Raw genomic sequence first — 19,111 nt, 5'->3', positions numbered from 1 at the left:
CTTGGCAGATTACAGCAACAAAAATGGGCTTTGCATCATCCCGAAGAGCACAGAAATGAGGTTTGTTTAAATTTATTCTCTAGCTCTATTTTTTTTCCTCTTCTACTCTGAAGACTGAAGTTCAGGTCTCAATAGTGTAAATTTTGTTTATTCACAAGTTGAAGGATCTTATTCTGTTAAAGTCTAATCTCTTGGTAAACTTTGTCCTCAACTCATTAAACTAGCTGAGCAGCAAAAAGACTCTGCTGACACAAACAAGTAACTCACCATCAGCACAGAGTCCCCTTACTTCACAGACTCTTCTACCCAGCTGCCACGCATGGAGTGCCTGCAAGCTCTGATTAGTCCTTTCAAAAGATAAGTCAACGTTGACCATATTTGCCAAGAGAGAAATAGCCTCTATTCCTGTTTACACATTGCAAATGCAGAAAGCAGCAAGATGCTTTATGTTTGAGTTGTTGCAAACTGTTACCAGTCACCTGCTTTTCCCCCTTTACTTCGTATTCACACTCAAGAGGTTAAGAAACCTCCCTTTTATATAATGGAAACAAAACCAAATATTTGAGGCACATTCTTATTTCTTCACAGTGTTTCCCAAACATCAGATGCACTTGTATAAACTGGCCAAAGATCTAAAACTGTACTGATCAACAACTAAAACAATCCCAAGAAAGGTAAAGAAAATAAAACAACAAAACCCACCAAAGACAAACCACAACACAGAACACCACCACAGCAGTTTTACAGAAAATGTTTGGAGGTGTTAATTTGCTAAAATATCCAGTGGTGAGACATTCTTCAGTACTTAAGTCTGTGATTTACTTAAATATCATTTACTGAAATTATTAACTCAAACACATGGTCACCATAAATTTTAATTTCTGCAGTAATTTCCTTGCCTGCCAGGCACTGGAATGCTAAAGTCGTTCAGTTCTAACTTAAAAGTTTTACTGTGCTGAACTGCATGCACAAGTCTCTTAAGCTTGTGGTGTTATGGAAGCCCTCTTTTCTTCATTTTTATTTTATTAAAAGATTGCGTATTATAAGCAATTCTAAAAAATCAAAATTTTTATAGCACCTGTGGCAGCAGCAAGTTCTGTAATTCATAACTGGCTATTAAAAAATTACAGCACAATGTAGAGGATTTAAAACAAGAATGAGGAGAAGGAGATAGATGGAAAAAGATTATTTCATTTATAAATGTTGGGCTTCAAGTGTGGAGTTTGAGCTTGATCCTTTTATTCAAGGATGGTGGTGGTAGACCTTTCAGGAATATCTTTATTTGTATTTCATATCAGTTGTATTGGAGGATGGTGAAGTTTGTACTGGTGCTGAGTCATCTGCTGCTTAACATCAAAGAATCCTAAAACTTCAGGACAGTGCGAATACTGCAATACAAAATGGCAAGTTAGTGACTGTAGAAAAGCCCTGAGCTAACATCAGCAGAACACTGCTGTTTCCTCTGATTATCTAGGCTACTGCTGTCAACCAGGGTATTCCCTCCCTGCCTGCCCCCCCGTCCCAGCTTGCAGCAAAATGACAGAGTAGATGTGCAAACCTGGCTGCAGACGCAGAGAACAAAATTCACATAAGACTGCAAAGCCTTCACTGATGAGGCCCAGGGCTCCTGGTATTTAATTACCAACTATAGCCTGGGAAGTTCTTGGGAGGGGGGGCTTAGATCCACTTTTCCAATTACAAATGGCTGTAAGGGTAACCTCGGACTGGTACAACTTATTCTGTGCTGAAACACTGAAGTATTTCACTTCAGTGAAAAACTGATCAGCTGCAATGTGCCTCTGTCTTCAGGTTGACTATCAGTATTCTAGCAAAGCTGATGGCATCTCTGTCCTCACCACTTTCCAATTTGTTACACTAAAAGCTAAAACTAACATTTATAATACATCTAAAATAAGGACAATCATAAAATGAAGTGTGTGCTGCATCGTTAGAGCCTGAGAAAAACCTCAGGGCCTTAAACTCTTCTGTAACATGCTTTTTTCTATTCAGAGCAAGTAACACACAAAATAACTGCTAGAAAACAACAATTAAAAGGAAACATGAAGGTAATTCCCCAGACTATGTAAATTATAAACACCTAGAACTTTCAAAAAGGGTTGTCCCCACACACTAAGGTATACAAAAGTATTTCCTACTTCTGCTAAGGACAATTTTGAATTCCCATGGTGAACCTTGTCAAATGTCTTTGGCAAAAAATATTCCCGATTTCAATACCCTATGAAAGCAGCTTCTGAGCTGAACTTTCACAATATTTGAGGAATGCACAAGAGCTAAATTCTGATTTTGTAATGTATATATACACAAATACTTTCCTTTTTGAAAAGCTCTGAAGTTCAAGGTAGAGTACCCAGAGACTTCAGAACCAATTGCACTGGGACTATTACATAACTCACAAGAGGAATGGTGAGTTGCTCACAGTAAACATAGGCTCTTACTGTGTTCCTGCTCCTCATCCTGAAATGTTTCTTGGAACATGACGTAGCTAACCCCTGGCACTCTGCAGCTTGGCATTCCCACGTTCCCTTGGCTGTGTGCTCTTTTCCAATGGGCAGTGGGCAAAGATTTCCTCATTTGCGTTGTTTTTTCTCACTCTCACCCCGGAAAGGAAGGCCAGGGCCCACTGCATTCCAAAAGCTGAAGGTTTGCTGGCTTTATCGTCATGGCTGCAACCGACGGGCACACACTGGGAGAGATTAAAGGGCGTAGTGGGCTGCCTTCCCCATTCTCTGCCATTAAGTCAGGCTCTGTCTTAATGTACAGCTCCTTTAAGCTATTTATACAGAATCTTTACTGTGCTGAACTGCATGCATATTTACAATGAAACAATGTTTACCTCTTCCCTGTCCTCAGCAGATCAAATCCTTCATTGATTTGTGTTAAAGGAAGCGTGTGGGTTATTAATGGATCCAGAACAAATTTTTTATTCATGTAGTCAGCAACCAGTTTAGGGACTGAATCTTTACTCTTCCAGCCTGGAAAAAATCCCAGAGACAATGGATAGTGAAACATTAAATGCTTGTGAAAATAAATAAAACACACAGCAGCTTAAATTTTAGATAAACTTGCTATAGTACAGTAAGAGGATGAAATATTGCAGCATGTCTTTACCTTTTTAACAGGGTGCCAGCAGGAAACATGGGATGAAGTGCAGCTATTCCACGTGTGACAAACCCAGTAAGGGCTTTACTGGTAGAAGACCAGTAAAAATTGGAATCTTTACAGTATCCAAGCTTTCCCCACATCAAATACTGTTTCAGTTTAATCCCATTTCATACAAAAGTCAGAATGCTGACACCTATGTTGGTAATTTGCTAAGTGGAAACTTGATTGTCTAGTCAAAATTGGGGGTGGATAGTGGATGCATATCTTTTTTCTTACAAGCACTATTAGATAAAGCTGTCACAGCTTTATCTAATAAAACAGGATGTCCTTCCAGAGGAACCTAATTTGTCTCTGCTGTTATATTCAGTGTCTGCTGAATACATCAGAGGAACTGGCTGTGAGTGAGAAAACCTGTTGCTGGAAACAAGTTTTCTGTGGCCTTCAGCTTTGTGTTGAGTGAAGGACTTGCTGAGTGTGGGACTCTGCTGGGAGAGCTCCAAAAAGAAAAAGAACTGGAAGGGACTGTCAGCAGCTGGCAAGGGGTTGAGCTGAGGTCTGACCTATGTAGAAATCAGCTGGGTATGACTCCTGATGTCCTTTATGGTCCTGACTCTCCATCTCTCCTGCTGTCTCTCTTTCTTTCCCTCTTGTTCTCTTTTTGGGTGTGGCTCTTTTTCTCCCACTCCCTCTCTCCTCTGTTCCGTCACTTTATATTTTTATTATTTTCTCTTTTTTCTCCCTTTGTCCTTCTCTTATCTTTCTCTTGATCTCATTCCTTCTGCTTTACTTTCATCTGTTCTCCTTCTGTCCCTCCTTTTCTTTGTTCTGCCTTTTTCTCTCCCTTTCTTTTTTCTCATTTCCCCCTCTTATTTTTTCTTCTTTCCTCTTTCTTTATCTCTATTTTCTGTAATTTTATCTCCCCCTTTCTTTGTCTCCTCTTCCCTTTCTCCCCCCTTTTTGTTTTTCTCCCTCCTTCTCTTGCCATAAACTAAGTTCCCATAATTAATTCCTTACGTACTTCTTTGTCAGCAGAATAGCTATCAGTCTTCCAATAAGAAAACGTAAGCAATGAATTTGACATACCCTATTTCCTCCAAGATGATTTACAAGTTTCTCAAGCCAATTAAACCACATCTTTCCAAGTCCTTACCTCCAAAGATAGAGCCTTTCCAGCTGCGACCACTGAAGAGGAGCATGGGATCAAAAGTGATCTTTTGTGCTGCAGGGGGCACTCCCACAATCACACTGACTCCGTAGTTATACTGGCAACACGCCAAGGCCGCAGTCTGTATTTCAAACAGAAGGACACACCCAGAGCCATAACAGATTTGCCACTGGGGCACAAAAGTTTGAACTCAGCCTCCTCCTCCCAGGGTTCTATTGCAATTCGTTTTTTGTAACTGGGACCACATTAAAAAAAATATTTCCGCAGCAAAACGCTCACACCATTGTATCTGCTGTTAGGTATTCTTAGCTTTGTTCTCCTTCCCCTCCCCATTTTGTCTCAGTCATTAGTCATAAGGCACAGTTGGAAAGCAGATAATGGGCTATGTGAAATTTAGCCACCCTGGTTAAGCCAGGGCACTACAATGAAGTTCCCTAAGTTCCAGAGCATGCTTCTGTCCCTGCATCTCAGTGGCAGACTTGACAGTTTAGCTTGCTACTTTGCCAGTGGCTCTCAGCTCCTCATCCTTGGTGCTCAGTGGGTTAGGGAAGAGAGAGTGCTAACAACCTAGTGCCTCATTTGGCCCCACCCTGTGGCCGCATTACCATGGTATCCGTGCGGCCGATGACCTCGAAGGAGTAATCCACGCCCTGGCCAGTCATTTCAATCAACACTTCGTGAATGGGCTTCTGGAAATCTTTAGGGTTGACGCAGTCGGTGGCTCCCAGCTCTTTGGCCTTGGCGAACTTGTCACTATTGATATCCACGGCAATGATGCGGGAAGCTCCAGCTGCCTTGCAGCCCATGACGACAGAGAGGCCAACTCCTCCGAGGCCAAAGACAGCACAGGTGGAGCCTGGTTCCACCTAAAATAACCACGTAAACATGGAATACTGTTACAGTCTAGGGAAAATACAATGCATTTTCTCATTATTAACATGATTTCACTTGAGACACTTCTTTAATCTTGAGATTCGAGGAGGAATTTGCAAATGCATACCTACTAGTGCAGTAGCCAGCTATACTGTTACAAACCTACATGTGACTAAGAGAAATTGTCCCTGAAATACAGTTCTGAGACCAGGTTTTCATCATATATCTCAGCTTCAGGTTTAGACACACCTTTTCGTTTCTTTTATGATGCTTTATATTCCACTGGTGTTAAGATCTGTAGTGTCACTTCACTGGAATCAGTGCCAGGTGCCATTCATGTATTGCTGTGAATTATAAGTGTTATATATATAGGCTTCTATGAATTCCTACACTTCAGTTACAATAAAACAAAAAAGCTCTGCTGTAACATTTTACAGGGATGATAAAGCTATGAGGGAAAACTTGATAGTTGGTAATAAGTATTTTTACTGGATTTTGAGTTGAAGACTTCTGAGTACCTTAGAGACAGAGAATCTGAAGTAAGCAAAGAACTAGTGTCTTCTTTTCACCCTGTTGTAAGCAGAGTCTATACCTCCTGGCTGCCGTGCTGATGACCCACTTGCAGGCCACACAATCCTGACCAGACCCCATGAGATATCAGAAACACCCACCACAATACTTACCTTGGCAGTCTGCAGAGCAGCCCCATAACCAGTTGAAAATCCACAGCCAATCAGACAAACTTTTTCCAGAGGAGCAGCAGAATCGATTTTGGCCAAAGCACATTCATGCACTACTGTGTACTCAGTGAAGGTACTTGTACCAATAAAATGGTGAACTGCTTTTCCTTTGCAGGTGAATCTAGTGGTGCCGTCAGGCATTAATCCAGCACCCGAAGTAAGGCTGTTTGAAAGATGACCAGAAAGAATGGCAAGTGAAATCTTGTTGTGTGTAATCAGTTTTGTATCAAGAAAAATCAAATTAGGATTGTAAGTAACCAAGGAAAACTCACTCATTGTTACTGCACAGGTTACCCTTGGTGCTTAAGCAACTCTTGCACTCCCTGCACTGTGGAATAAAGAGTGGAATAACCTTGTCTCCTAGAAATAAAACAGTAACGACAGAGGATTAGAAAAGGCAAACAAGAAGCATGCAAATAAAACCATGAAGCAAGTGTATTTGGTTGCTGGGAAAATGCTCACTAGGAGTGCAATGATGGTTTTATTTCCTTTTGCTGCCCTTGGAAGATAAACCATCTCTTTGTGTTTTATATAAAGGCCATCCTTAGGGCAAAGTTATGACAACTAATTTTGATATGCAAAATTCTTGGTGTCTTTCCATAGAACTGACTCTGGATTATGTCATAAACCCATTTTTGCTAATGATATTCCTGAAGTACTTATTCAGCAGTTTATTCCATCTTCTGTGTAAAAGAAAAATAGTAATACACAAATAAAGAAACTGAAATAAAAATTCACATCCCCTAGACTGAAGTGCCAAGATTTACAGGGCTGTAAATGTGCATTCAAAGGATGAGGAATTAAGCATTAATTTTTCAGTCCTCTTGAGCCTCTTCGCTATTAGCAGTCCTATTACTATTGCATTGGAGTAAAGGTAGGCAAAATATTTGTCAGAGAAGCAGTAACACACACAGACTAAGCCAAAATCTCTAATTCTCTAGCCCAATTATATGATTAGCAAAGTAGCACATAGCTCCCCAGTGCAATTTTTTACTCCTGCGCAATTTCCACAGCAACGATGTATGGTAAATCCCTAATAATCTCTAAACAGGCATTTCCTAATACAGATCAATATATGATTTGTCAGTTTTAAAATCTGGCTAATCCTTGACACATTGAAAGTCCAGGGTATTTTTTTATTTCCACTAAAAATGGAAAATGGCTACAGAATATGAAATGCCACCATGACCCCAACCCTCAGCTAACTTAGAAATGTGACATGGGCTTAGTAATCATTCTCCTAAAAAAACTTTGCACATCTTGGAGCCTTTTTTAGAACTTGAAGGTGTAAATTAAGCAACATCTGAGAAATGTGATTTGGTGCACTTGCGTGTTCAGGGCTTGCTGTTTCGTCTCACCTGGAAACACAGGGCAGCTAGAATGAGACAACGGAGTGATTCATGAACCCAGACATAGGAGAAAAAGCAGTCAGAGCTATCACTGAAATATGCAATATGCATATTTGTGTGGAGTTAAAGCAGAAATCTCTAATAAATTCTTTTCTTATACAGACCAACCTGCTTTGGACAGACTTCTTACTCATCAGTGTGGACAAAGACATGGGAAGTACAGTGGTGTTCAAAGTGAACTACTTAGGTATCATACCAAGCTGCTTGGGAATTGAGCATTTCTGTGCAGATTTTTTTCACTTCATATTTTCTCTTTAAAATTTACCCCTTGTTAGAATTTGTTCAGTCCTATAAAAGCGTACAGAAATCCCACCTCATCTTGCAGCAGCTGGAGGAAAACTGGCGTCTTTCACTGACCATCTACGCAGTGTTGCTCAAAGAGAACGTATTGAGAGGAGCAGCTGGTCCAGAGGAGTGTCCTCAGAGCAGTGCAGCCCTCAGGGAGCAGCACTGGCTCACCTGCTCTGGCGCTGCCCACACGCAAAGCCTGCAGTAGGGTGGGCACTCCAGTCGTGCCCTGATGTTTTTAAAGTGAACTAATTGAACATACAGACCTAAGTTCTGTTTTACTGAAGTCGATGGATTATTTTAGCTGTTAGGAGAATTAAAAGGAGGTACTTTGACGCATTGTCTAGTGCTTTGCTTTGCCTTATTCTTGAGAGTGATTAGCTGTATAAACTGTGTTCAAAGAATCTGCAGCTAATACCTGATTTCCTGTGACCAACAGCAAAGAAACTACATTCTTAGTCCCACGACAGGAAAAGCGCTCTGTAGGTGGAAAGCAAGCTGCAGGTGTTTTTCCCAAAACCAAAAGAAACCGAATAGAAAATCAGAAAATAAATCAGGATTGGGAACACAGAAAGACCTAAACACAGGTATTGTCTTCTGAGGTATCCTTGAAAAGAATTGAAGTTGGAATATTTTCCTCAGCAATACAAATACTCACAAATGTAATAATATTTGACTTAAAGAGGAGTCAGGAAACTCAGCACAGGGTTTGTGTTCAGCTGCTGCTCCATACCTGGTTTGAACGAAGTCACTCCCTGCCCAACACTCTCCACAACACCAGCTGCTTCATGCCCAAGAATTATTGGAAAAGGCATAACAAGTGCACCAGTTATCACATGGTCATCAGAGCGACAGATCCCCGTGGCCATGATCTGATTTACAGAAAAGACAACAATATTTCAGCATTTAACTATGCCACGTCATATGTGGGAGTGAAATGATATCTTACATTTGGAGAAGTCACTTGCTTTCCTCCAAAATCCAATATGCATACAATAAAGCTACAGGTAACACAATTTTGGTTGCGTGATTCAAGATTTTCATGGTATGTATTGGTCTTTAATGTACAGAGTAAGGCTCCTTTGTCAATGTTTTCTCTGCAGTGCTGGGCTGTATAGGGAGTCACACTGACTATCTGGCAGAAAAAATGTTCTAGCAATACAATTATATAGGAAGAACAGAATAAATTAAATTATTCCTAATATTTATATATAAATACATAAAAATTTTGTAATATTATGGAAACACTACCAAATTATGTAAATTAACCACCACATATTTATAAACTTAGAAATATTGTGTGTATTTTATATTTATTATATTTAGATTAGATTACACTAAATAATAAAATAGATGTTATATAAATTATGTATTATACAATTATATATTATAGATAATTACATAATAATTATTACATATAATTGATATATTTTAAATATTTGTATAGGCTACATATACAAAAATTTAGGCTACAAGTAGTATTTTATATCACATTTTGCCTTTTCTTGCAGCTAGAACAGCAGTATTTCTTTTGAAACATTCAGGTATGTACTCACAACTTTTATTCCGACAAATAGAGCTGTCAACCCCATGAGAGGGTTTTCTCACTTCTGTAACATTTGAAACTGCTCTAAAATGAAAACTTAAAACTGCTGCTAAATTCCACTGAGGTCAATATCCAGGTGAAAAAGGAAGCTCCTAGCCCTACTGGGCTATTTCCTAGCACAGATTCAAACAAAGTAAAGAAAATTTCTTGATCCACTCTGCAGGAGATTCTGATTTTTTGCCTTGTACTGTAATTTTTTCAGCTTATTAGAAAAACAGGTGTCAGTAAACAAAAAAGCCAACCTTGAAAAACTTTTTTACTTTTTTTTTTTTTAAGAAACTCATTATCAAATTTAGGATTTTAAACATGTCCCATAGGAGCTCACTGATTAGTAATTGCTCACTAGTAGAATGTTTTCTGACTGGATCTTTAAAATTTATAAAAATAATTCTGATAAAAAGCAAGATAGAATGCAAGTCATAAGAGTTGTTTTAAGTTTTATTTTTAGTACCTTTATGCGAACTTCATGTTCTTTTGGTGGGGCAACTTCCACTTCCTCAATACTAAATGGTTTATTGGCTTCCCACAGTACTGCTGCTTTGCATTTAATAACCTGCAGACAGAGCAGAGAAAACAGGAATGGCACTTGCATTTTCATCACACAGGTAGATTCTTACATTTCTGCATGTGAAACTCCTGCTCATATCTGTGGAAAAGAGAGGGAAAATTACAGGGGAAAAAACCCAAACAATATATAGCAAAAGAGCCAACACCAAAGGACAGTGTAATTTATTAGCTCCACCAAGATCATGTCTGACTTTGCTCATATTTCTGTCACATCAAGTTTTCTGAAGCATGTATAACAGTCTCCAGGATAACTGGATACCTTGTTCATACTCGCTGATCCTTCTCTAACTTCCTTGGAGGATTTTTTTTTGCCATGTTGGGGATTACTTGTGCATATTTGTGTCTTCTTGGAGATGGCACACTAAATGATGCCACATATCAGGTAGAGATAAAGTCTGTGTTGCCTAGAACTGCCTGTGTTGGGAACTGACAAAATTGATAAAAATGGAATTAGGAGCCTAATACAGGTTTATAAATGTTTTAGGAGAGCCCAAATTCAGCCATGAGGTGACAGCTGAAAGGACACCTGTGCAAAATGGTGCAGCAGTATGCAGAGGTAATCTCGAGCAGTACCTTCAGCACAATATTATCCACACTTAGGTACCTTCCTTCTCAGAAGGGACATTTAACTCCAGTGGAGTTACTACCCAAGACTGGTTTTGGGTGGTTTTTTTCCTGTCTGTTAGGTTAAAGTTTGTCCATAAGTTCTTCAGGTTTTGTCCAGGTACTGACAGCTCTGATCGTCTGCCACTGAGAGAAGAATGCATTTAGAAGAGAGAGGAGCATTTTTCACTCCCAGGCTCTCAGACAGAAGGTTTCCTCCCTGCAGTCTCAATCCTAGTGCATTCAAAAGCAGTCCCCATATCTATTCCTGTCCTTCCTTGGTGGTCTCAGCCCATCCCAGATCTTTAAACAGCCCCAGGCCCTGGAACATGATTTTCTGTGACAACCTTATGAGTGACACAGTATTAAATCCTCAGTCACTCTATTAAGTCTACTGACTGCGAGTGTTCGAGCGGCATTATTTTGAGAGGGAAATGGAGGGGAATTGAGTCCATGATGCAGGAAGTTTAGCACATGCATGAGTATCCTCCATCACTGGGCCAACTTAACTCCAGTGTGCTGCAAAATTCACAGGGGAAAACAAACAAACAAACAAACAAACAAATTTGTAGTATCAAAGCTTTTGAAGTAGAAGTAGAAATAATGTCTAATTATCCACAAACTGTAAACTGGTAACAAAGGAAATAATTAATAGGAAATACTAAACATATAAAAGTAGTGCATTAAGTAGTGCATAAAGTGCATAAAGTAGTGCATTATCAGCAGCTAGACAGAAAGTGGGATGGGCACAATGCTTTGAAAAAAACTGCCTCAAGAGATATTTACACAAAATATAACAGGTCATGTGTCAAATGCCTGATTAATAAAATATTCACAAGTGAGACCGAAGATCACATTTTAAAGGGCCACATTTTCCAGGGAACTTATTTTAAAAAAAAAAAAACAAAAAAGGGCGGTTTACGTATTTATATTGTATCACACATAGCACAGTGATGATTTCACAACTTGCACATGCGAAGAACATGTAGTGTTTCCTAGAACTGTAACCAACAACGGTGGATTGCTGAGAACAAACAAATCTCTAAGACATTGGTTAACTGTGTGTTGTTCTGGTGGTTGCGTCCCTCTGAATGTTTACGGATTATGACAGAATCCCACAGATGCACCACCAGCACACTATCACCCACTTCATCTGTCAAGACAAGCACAGGCTGGAGTCAGGTTTTTTTTCTGTGTGTTCTACCAGCCCTGCAAGTTACTGCAGAGGGGGAGGGTAGGCGCAGAAACACACCCTTTTACAGGGCACGAGGGTTATGCTGCTTGGTTACATAAAATGCATGGTAGCTCCCACATCATTCCAAGATAAACATGGTGAAATCGAGGCAGTTAAGTTACATCACAACACTTCATTTACTACGCTCAGTCCAAGGCTGGGTAGAGAACTGAACTTGGTGAATTTATGTACACATGAGCTACAATTAATTTTGCATTTGCAGTAATTCAGAGTTAAGGACAGCTTTTTTTTTTTTTTCCTTTCTCCTTTCTCTTGTTTTATTTGGCTTTAGAATAGTGAAGACAGTTGGCAGTAACAGCAAATGATACTGGTACTTTCTTAAGGCACATTCCAGCAAGCTACGTGCTTTCAGTTGTTTTTTATTTCTAGGTTTCTTGTCCATCAACCTCTCCTGCAGGTCTCTGGGTGTATGTTAGCATCTCAGCAGTAGTGCAAGAAGCAAAGGGTACTGGTATTAACCTACATCTCTCTTGTCACTGGTTTTCTAGGAAAGATGTAACTACTCATTTCAGCCCCAGCTAAGTACTGCATTGCATGTGAAACTTACTTTTGGTCTTCATTAACTTAAGCTTAAGGCTTGTGATATATATATTCAAATTTAATGACTGTCCTAATGTCAGCACAATTACACCCCAAAATTTAAGACATATTAGATATGTCCTTGTTTTAGAAAACAAATTTATATGAATCATAAATAAGCTAAAAATAGTTTAAATCGCTGGTGCAGGGGGATCTTAGAATGGAAAATGACAGAGCAGATAAATACATTGATCTGAACACTTACTACATTCTATCATATTTTAAACTATCCAATCAGAGATGAAAAATAGTTTGCTAACCCAGAGAGGAAGTTATTCCGGTGCTGTTACCTCATGTTGCCTCAAATAAACTATTGCCTTGAAGAGTTAACAACCATATTCTAGGAGAGTACAGTGGCCTGCAAATAAAAGGCAGTTCTCCTGTACCAGCTTTATCCTAAACTCTCATCCGGTGCTATCCACCGGGACTTACACTGTCCCTGCAAAGAATTTGCATTTAAAAATGCATTACTCAGCTGCAGCAAAGAAACTATTCTAATACAAACTTTTGCTTACTTTTCCCGCTGTGCTCATGTTGACTGGTGTGTCTGTTTCGAATCTTGCCGCCAAGAATTCACTCAGCCTCAAAGCAGTCGGGTTGCTGGCACCACAAGTCCTCCCCAACACACTGGAAGCCGGTCTCACAAAGTGCTCCTGAAAGTGGAGCTCCGATCTTTTAGCCAAGCCTCCCAGCTCAGAGTCCCACCCCTTAATCAGAAAAAGCGCCAGAATGAAAATAAACCACTTATCTGATGAAACCTCACTCTCTACATTGGTTCCGTCTTCCTGATTCCTCTGTCACGCTCTTCCCTACCCCTTTTTGCATCCCACTTATGGTTGCTCTCAGCATCGCAGGAAGAAAGGAAAAACCCTGACTGAAAACTTTTTCCCTCTTTCCACCTCCCAGGGAGCTGCTCTCCAAACCCACTACTCTCAGTGACACTGTACGTGCAAAGAGAAAACGTAGGAGTGGCTCTTGAATTCACAGTGGCAGGGACACAGTGAGCACAATGACAGGGACACAGTCAGAGCATGAAGGCTTTGCTGATGAACTTTGGCGACACTCATAAGAGTCCAGTTGATATATTAAAACGTGATTGTGCAAGCTGCTTAAGAAACATATACTCACTGTCTGGCTGCGGCTGTACCAGCTCCTGAATGCTTAGTTTTGCAGTCCAGCTACTCATTAATCTGTTGGATTGGTTTTCACTTCACAGTGTCCAAGGACAATGTGCCAATCATGCTGATGGGAAAACAAAAATAAGCAAAGATTTTTGTGAGTCAGCAAGAACAGCTGGGACAGAATGCATGTATCTTACCAGCCACAACACCCTGCTCGATTTGCGAGTGCCTGACCCTTCGGTTCCATCAACACCCACAAGCACAGGCCCCATCGCTGCTCACATGCCCACACAGCCTCTCCTGGCACAACATGCTGGTGCAAGGGATTGGGTGGAGGTCAGCACTGCATGCCTTTGCTGTGGACTTCTTTTCAAATTACGCCCAGCATTCTGAAATCAACATTTTTCCTTCAGAAACAAGCAAAAAAAGAGATTAAATGCTGCATGTAATCTGACTAAGTCCTGCTGGCCACACTGTTCCTGATACAGGCCAGCATGCCATTGTCCTTCTTGGCCACCTGGGCACACTGCTGGCTCATGTTCAGCCCTCTGTCAAACACCACCCCCAGGTCCCTTTCCTCCAGGCCACTTTCCAGCCACTCCGCCCCCCGCCTGTAGCACTGCATGGGGTGGTTGTGACCCAAGAGCAGGACCCAGCACTTGGCCTTGCTGAACCTCTGTGCTGGTTTTGACTGGGGTAGGGTTAATTTTCTTCCCAGTGGCTGGTATGGGACTTTGTTTTGGGTTTGTGCTGAACATAGCTGATAATATAGAGATGACTTTGTCATTGCTGAGCAGGGCTTACACAGAGCCAAGGCCTTTTCTGTTTTTCATACTGACAAGGTGGCAAGGAAGTTGCAGGTGCATTGGAGGCTGGGAGGAGACACAGCCAGGACAGGTGACCCAAACTGACCAAAGGGATATTTCAGACCATATGGCATCATGTTCAGTATATAAACTGGGGGAAGAAGGATGAAGGTGGGGACATTTGGAGTGACGGCATTTGGCTTCCCAAGTCACCGTTATGCGTGACGGGGCAGGCATAACTCCTTTTAATGTGTTTATAGAAACATTTTTTATTGTTGTCTGTGGCAGCAGCCAGATGAAGTTCTATTTGTGCTTTGGCCCTTCTAATTTTCTCCCTGCAAAAACTCCCAACACCCTTGTAATCCTCTTGAGTTCCCCTCAAAATTTTCCTCATCTCTTTAGCTATATGCATATCAAAGCCATGACTTTTTTTCCAGGGAGTGGAGCTGAGGCCACCTGGAAACTCAGTCCCTTGTCCAGAGTGAGTGCCTTCAACTGAGAACACTGGACAGTGGATCCTGTCTGCAGCCTGCACAGTGGTAGGTGGGACAGTCTTAAGGAAGAAAGTGGCAATAAAAGGAACTGCAGGTGGTGCCAGCAAGGCACACGCTGACTTACGTAAGTATGTTGCAAAAGCTGCTTTATTTGCCTTGCTCTGCCCAACTTCTAAAGGCAAGGAGGGTGAGGCTCCAATTCGAGGTGTACAATGGCCCTTGCACGCAGGGAATCTACAGTGCCGCTCTTTTGTGACTAGCTGGCGTAGGCCCACTGGCTCAACCCTTTGCTCTAATACTTGCCAAAGATTACTTAACTGATCCCTAGACCCATCCTCTCCCCTTTCCGGGTAGGTCACTATGAAGGGGACTTTCCTTTATGCTTATCTACAGGTTGTATTCCTTCTTATGCAATTAAAATCCCTTCTTTCTGGTGAGCAGGGAAAGGACCTGAGGGAATGGCATGAAGCTGTGTCAGGGGAGGGTTAGGTTGGGTATTAGGAAAAGGTTTTTCACCCAGAGGGTGGTTGGGCACTGGAACAGGGTCCCCAGGGGAGTGGTCACAGCACCAAGCCTGACAGAGTTCAAGAAGCATTTGGAGAATGCTCTCAGGTGTGACTCTTGGGGCTGCCCTGTGCAAGGCCAGGAACTGGACTTTGAGGCAGGTCCATTCCAACTCAAGATATCCTATGTTTCTATGGATATATGATACAAAATTCCTTTATCAGCTTTTTGTCCCACTTTATCCAACTGAACATGATGGACTGATATTCTCTCTTCAGTGACTTATTAACCTCAGCAGAAATGTTGTGCCAGAGGCAGAAGAGAAGGAACATGTTGGGAGGTGCTCATGGCTGGTGAGCTTGCACACCAGAAGCAGTGCACAAAGACCTGTTCATGCAACTCCAGGCCATCTTTACTTGGGGACTGTAACCTGGGCAAATGACATGAAGCAATGGCCATGCTCAGCAGATCGTAGCCATAGCTACAGTTTCTGACTACCAGGTGCTTGTAATAGAAGGTGGTTCTCCTTTACTGACACTTCACAGGCAGTACAACCTGCTTCCCACTCCTCACTCCTATCAGGGCTGAGCACCCTTGCACTGCTTGCTTTCCTGAAGCAACGCATGATGTTGACTCCAGATAAGGAGAGCGAGGGATTTAGGAAACAGCCTTCTTTTAACATAAAATCAGTTCTTCTGCACCAAACCTGACTCAGTTTAACAGGAGAACACTTTAACCACAGCTCAAGTGACTTAACTCTTTACAGAAAAAAACCTTTAAGGGCAGTTATACATCACAGATTTTAGTGGCAACTACACATTCTGCCCTACAAATTATAAAATGTATATTAGCTTTAGCTAAAACAAGGTATATGCATGTTTCTTTTCAGACCGTGATTTAGCTGTTAAAAGATAAATAAGCCTTCTGTTTAAATTCAAAATTCAGCATTTTTTCCTACTGTGTGATAGCAATTTTCAAGTTACTCTTTATGAGTCTCTTGTTCAGAACTTGGTAACACAAAGGATTCAGCTCTGGAAGCCACATGGCAGCAGGAGGTAGGAAAAAAACCAACAACATCTCTGAAGTCCCACCCTGCACAGTACAGAAGCTGTGACTGCTCCAATGCTCCTGTATTTTTCCACCTGCACATTTAAGGATGTCCAAAGTTCAGGTACACAAAACACTGCAGGTGCTCATTAGTATTGAAGAGCAGAGACAAAACTGAGCAGCAGGTAGGATTCAGAGCTTGCAGGCAAGGCAGGTTAAGCTCTTCAAAAAGCTTAGGGGTCATATCTGAGATTATACCAATATGCATGTCAAGGTAGTGGAGCTGAATTAAACACATATGGGATGATGTCATCCAGTTTCGTGAGAATGCAAACAAAGACATCTGGAAATAAACATCTTTCCAGAACACACAGAAAATTAGTCAATTGCATCACGGGACAACGTCTTATTCATTTTAGTAAGCTGAAGAACAAAAGCCAAAGGTGGAAGCTGCAAATCAGCTAAATAAGTGGTTCTGAAAGTTTGTGAGTTTAGAGCAAGTATTATTTTGAAGAGAAAAATAGTATCTAAAGGGAGCACTGAATCAAGTATGAACATCCCTTTTTTAAATAATGCCTTTTCTTCCTTTTAGGTTTCTGAAAATATCACAGCCAGAGAAGGCAAACAAGAAGAAAAAAACCCACATCTTACACTACTTGAAGTAAAAATGGAACAAAAGGGAGTGAATATGACTCAAACATTTTATTAATTGGCTTTAGGATTGTCAGTAGTAGATGCTGTTGTTCCAGCTAACACAGCCACCTTCTTGGAAGAGAGACAATTAAGCTACACATTTCAAAGATGGGCTAAAGTTTATTCAGCTTTAGTTTTGGAAGTCAGACTGAAGTCCATCTCTGCTTTTCAGAGTAACTGATGACAAGAAGAATATGGGCTTACTCAAAGCTTATTTTAAAGCCTCCTGCAGAGTAAATGGATACTTTACAGTAATATGAACGAGCACCAATAACTGTGTGGTGGACCTATGATCTGCAGTGTGATCTACAACACAGCAAGAGCGATCTAAAGTTCTGTTTAAGTCAAAGAAACGCAGGAACTCTTCAAATGTCCCTGACCTTATCCTCAAGCTCTAAGGACTTTAGGAATGCCACATCCTGCACTCCTGCAGCTGGCTGTCACACTGCCCCTAGACTGCCCTGAGCCCAGGTGGCGATTTGGTTTTTCGGAATAACTGGTCATTGTGGATCCCCTCAGCAGCTGCACCCCTGTGCAGCATGCCAGCTTGCACTGCAAACACCACCATCAGTGGTCAACTTCTTGACCAAAACCTCTAAGATGGGGGTATTCAGAGAGGCTTTTTACCACTCAGATAATTCAGGTGCCCTCCCGCAGAGCCGTGTCTAGAATCAAACACTATTGCTCCATAAGCAAGCAGAGAGTCAATGAGCATGTATGACATGGGAGATGTGGAAACCAAATCACAAATTCACCTGAATCAAGGGAAAGGACTAGCAAGGGGAAATTGCCACAACACGGATGTAGATGGATGCTGCATGACTTTAGAAATCTGCTCTGTCATATCCCACCCATAATCAGGGGAGTTGAGGCTCAGTGGGAGAGAATAAGACAATAGGCTTACTTACGGCATCTTCTTGTGACCTCCCCACTCCATGCTGAAATAAAGTTTGCCCATTTCTGCCTGAAGGTTTGACTTTCTGCAATATACCCTTCATATTTTGACACTTTCTCTTCAGATTCATTGATTCATTCTTTATTGCCTTTTTAATACTTTACTAGACAGGTGTAAAGATCTCTGGCTGTATTCTGCTGTTCAGCACCTGCTCAGGATTGCTAAGCAATAGTTCTGGCAACACCTGAAACTTCACAAAGCTCAATGATGAAAATCAGAGCTTTCCTAAGCACAGCAATGACACCTGGTGGTGAAACAAAGGTTTCATCTTCTTCTAGAGCTGTGCGGCTTCTTTTTTCACGTCCTATTCCTCAACTCCATCAGGGCCAGGGAACAAATCTACCTAAACTGAAACAAGGAAGATTCAAACTACACTTCAGAAAAAAATTTCTCTGGGCACAGATAGCAAAAGTTGCTTGGAGATTGCTTGGAGATGTTGTGGCACCATCACCTCAGAGATCTCTAAGGCCTGGTTAGACAAACATGTTAGAGCTGATCTTCCCTGAGGAGAGCACAGTGAAGCAGAGAACCTGTTCCCTGCATGTTTTTCTACAGTTTTGTTAACTTTGTACAGAGAAAGCTGGTTTAAAGAAGGACCTTTCTTTAAGAAATGCCCAAGAGCACTCCATGTAAATATTTATTCCTTTTATCAGAAACTAATTCCTTGTCTTTTCCTGTTATAAAACAGCACAGTGATTTGTCTCTGTTTACACTGTATGCATTAGTTGGCCATGCCTAAAATATGCAAGTGTCCCCATCTTGAAAATATTGAGAACAATACAGCCAGATCTGGAGATTGCAAATGAGGAATAAACTTGATCTGATGCTGGCCCATTTTCACGTGCTACAACCAATTCAACTGTTCTCATCAGTTACTTTACACCAAACTCATAGCAAGAATGAGGCTTTAGGGCTTCTTGAGCCATCACTTCTCCAGAGAGGACTTCTGCACAGCTGCAGCCTGCTGCCTGGAAGCAAATCACCACTGTAGTATGGTCATGTCCAATGCTGCTGATTCCACCAGTGAACAGGTGAGAACCTAGAGCATTTAGGAGAGGGACAGAAATCTCTTCAGTGCAAGTCCAGGTCTGCCAAGAACAGCCTTCTCTAGACAGCTGAAAAACTGTAGGATATGAAAGGTTGAGGATGGCAGTGGTAGTCAGAGGGCCATGCCCACTGAAATCCCACTCTACTTGTTTACTGCTCCATCTCACCAGTGAACATCCCAAGGACAGCATCCAGTTCGTGGCAAGAGGCATGAACTCCAACCTCGTATGACTTCA

At 41.3% G+C, this 19,111-nt stretch overlaps 1 protein-coding gene across 1 annotated transcript; it reads right to left on the bottom strand.

Moving 5' to 3' along the window:
- Positions 1-560: 560 nt before the first annotated feature.
- LOC126651815 (alcohol dehydrogenase 1) lies at positions 561-12,880 on the bottom strand. Its single transcript, XM_050338147.1, has 9 exons — positions 12,724-12,880; positions 9,656-9,757; positions 8,332-8,470; positions 6,174-6,261; positions 5,845-6,064; positions 4,894-5,154; positions 4,274-4,409; positions 2,855-2,993; positions 561-1,388 (listed from the first exon to the last, which is right to left on the bottom strand). The coding sequence occupies exons 1-9, from the start codon at positions 12,739-12,741 to the stop codon at positions 1,364-1,366; spliced, it is 1,128 nt and encodes a 375-aa protein (XP_050194104.1). The 5' UTR covers positions 12,742-12,880; the 3' UTR covers positions 561-1,363.
- Positions 12,881-19,111: the final 6,231 nt, after the last annotated feature.

Source organism: Myiozetetes cayanensis, unplaced genomic scaffold (genome assembly GCF_022539395.1).
Source record: "Myiozetetes cayanensis isolate MyiCay16 unplaced genomic scaffold, myiCay2020 scf7, whole genome shotgun sequence".
In the NCBI taxonomy this organism is placed as follows: Eukaryota; Metazoa; Chordata; class Aves; order Passeriformes; family Tyrannidae; genus Myiozetetes; species Myiozetetes cayanensis.
This window is presented reverse-complemented; position numbering and strand designations above follow the sequence as displayed.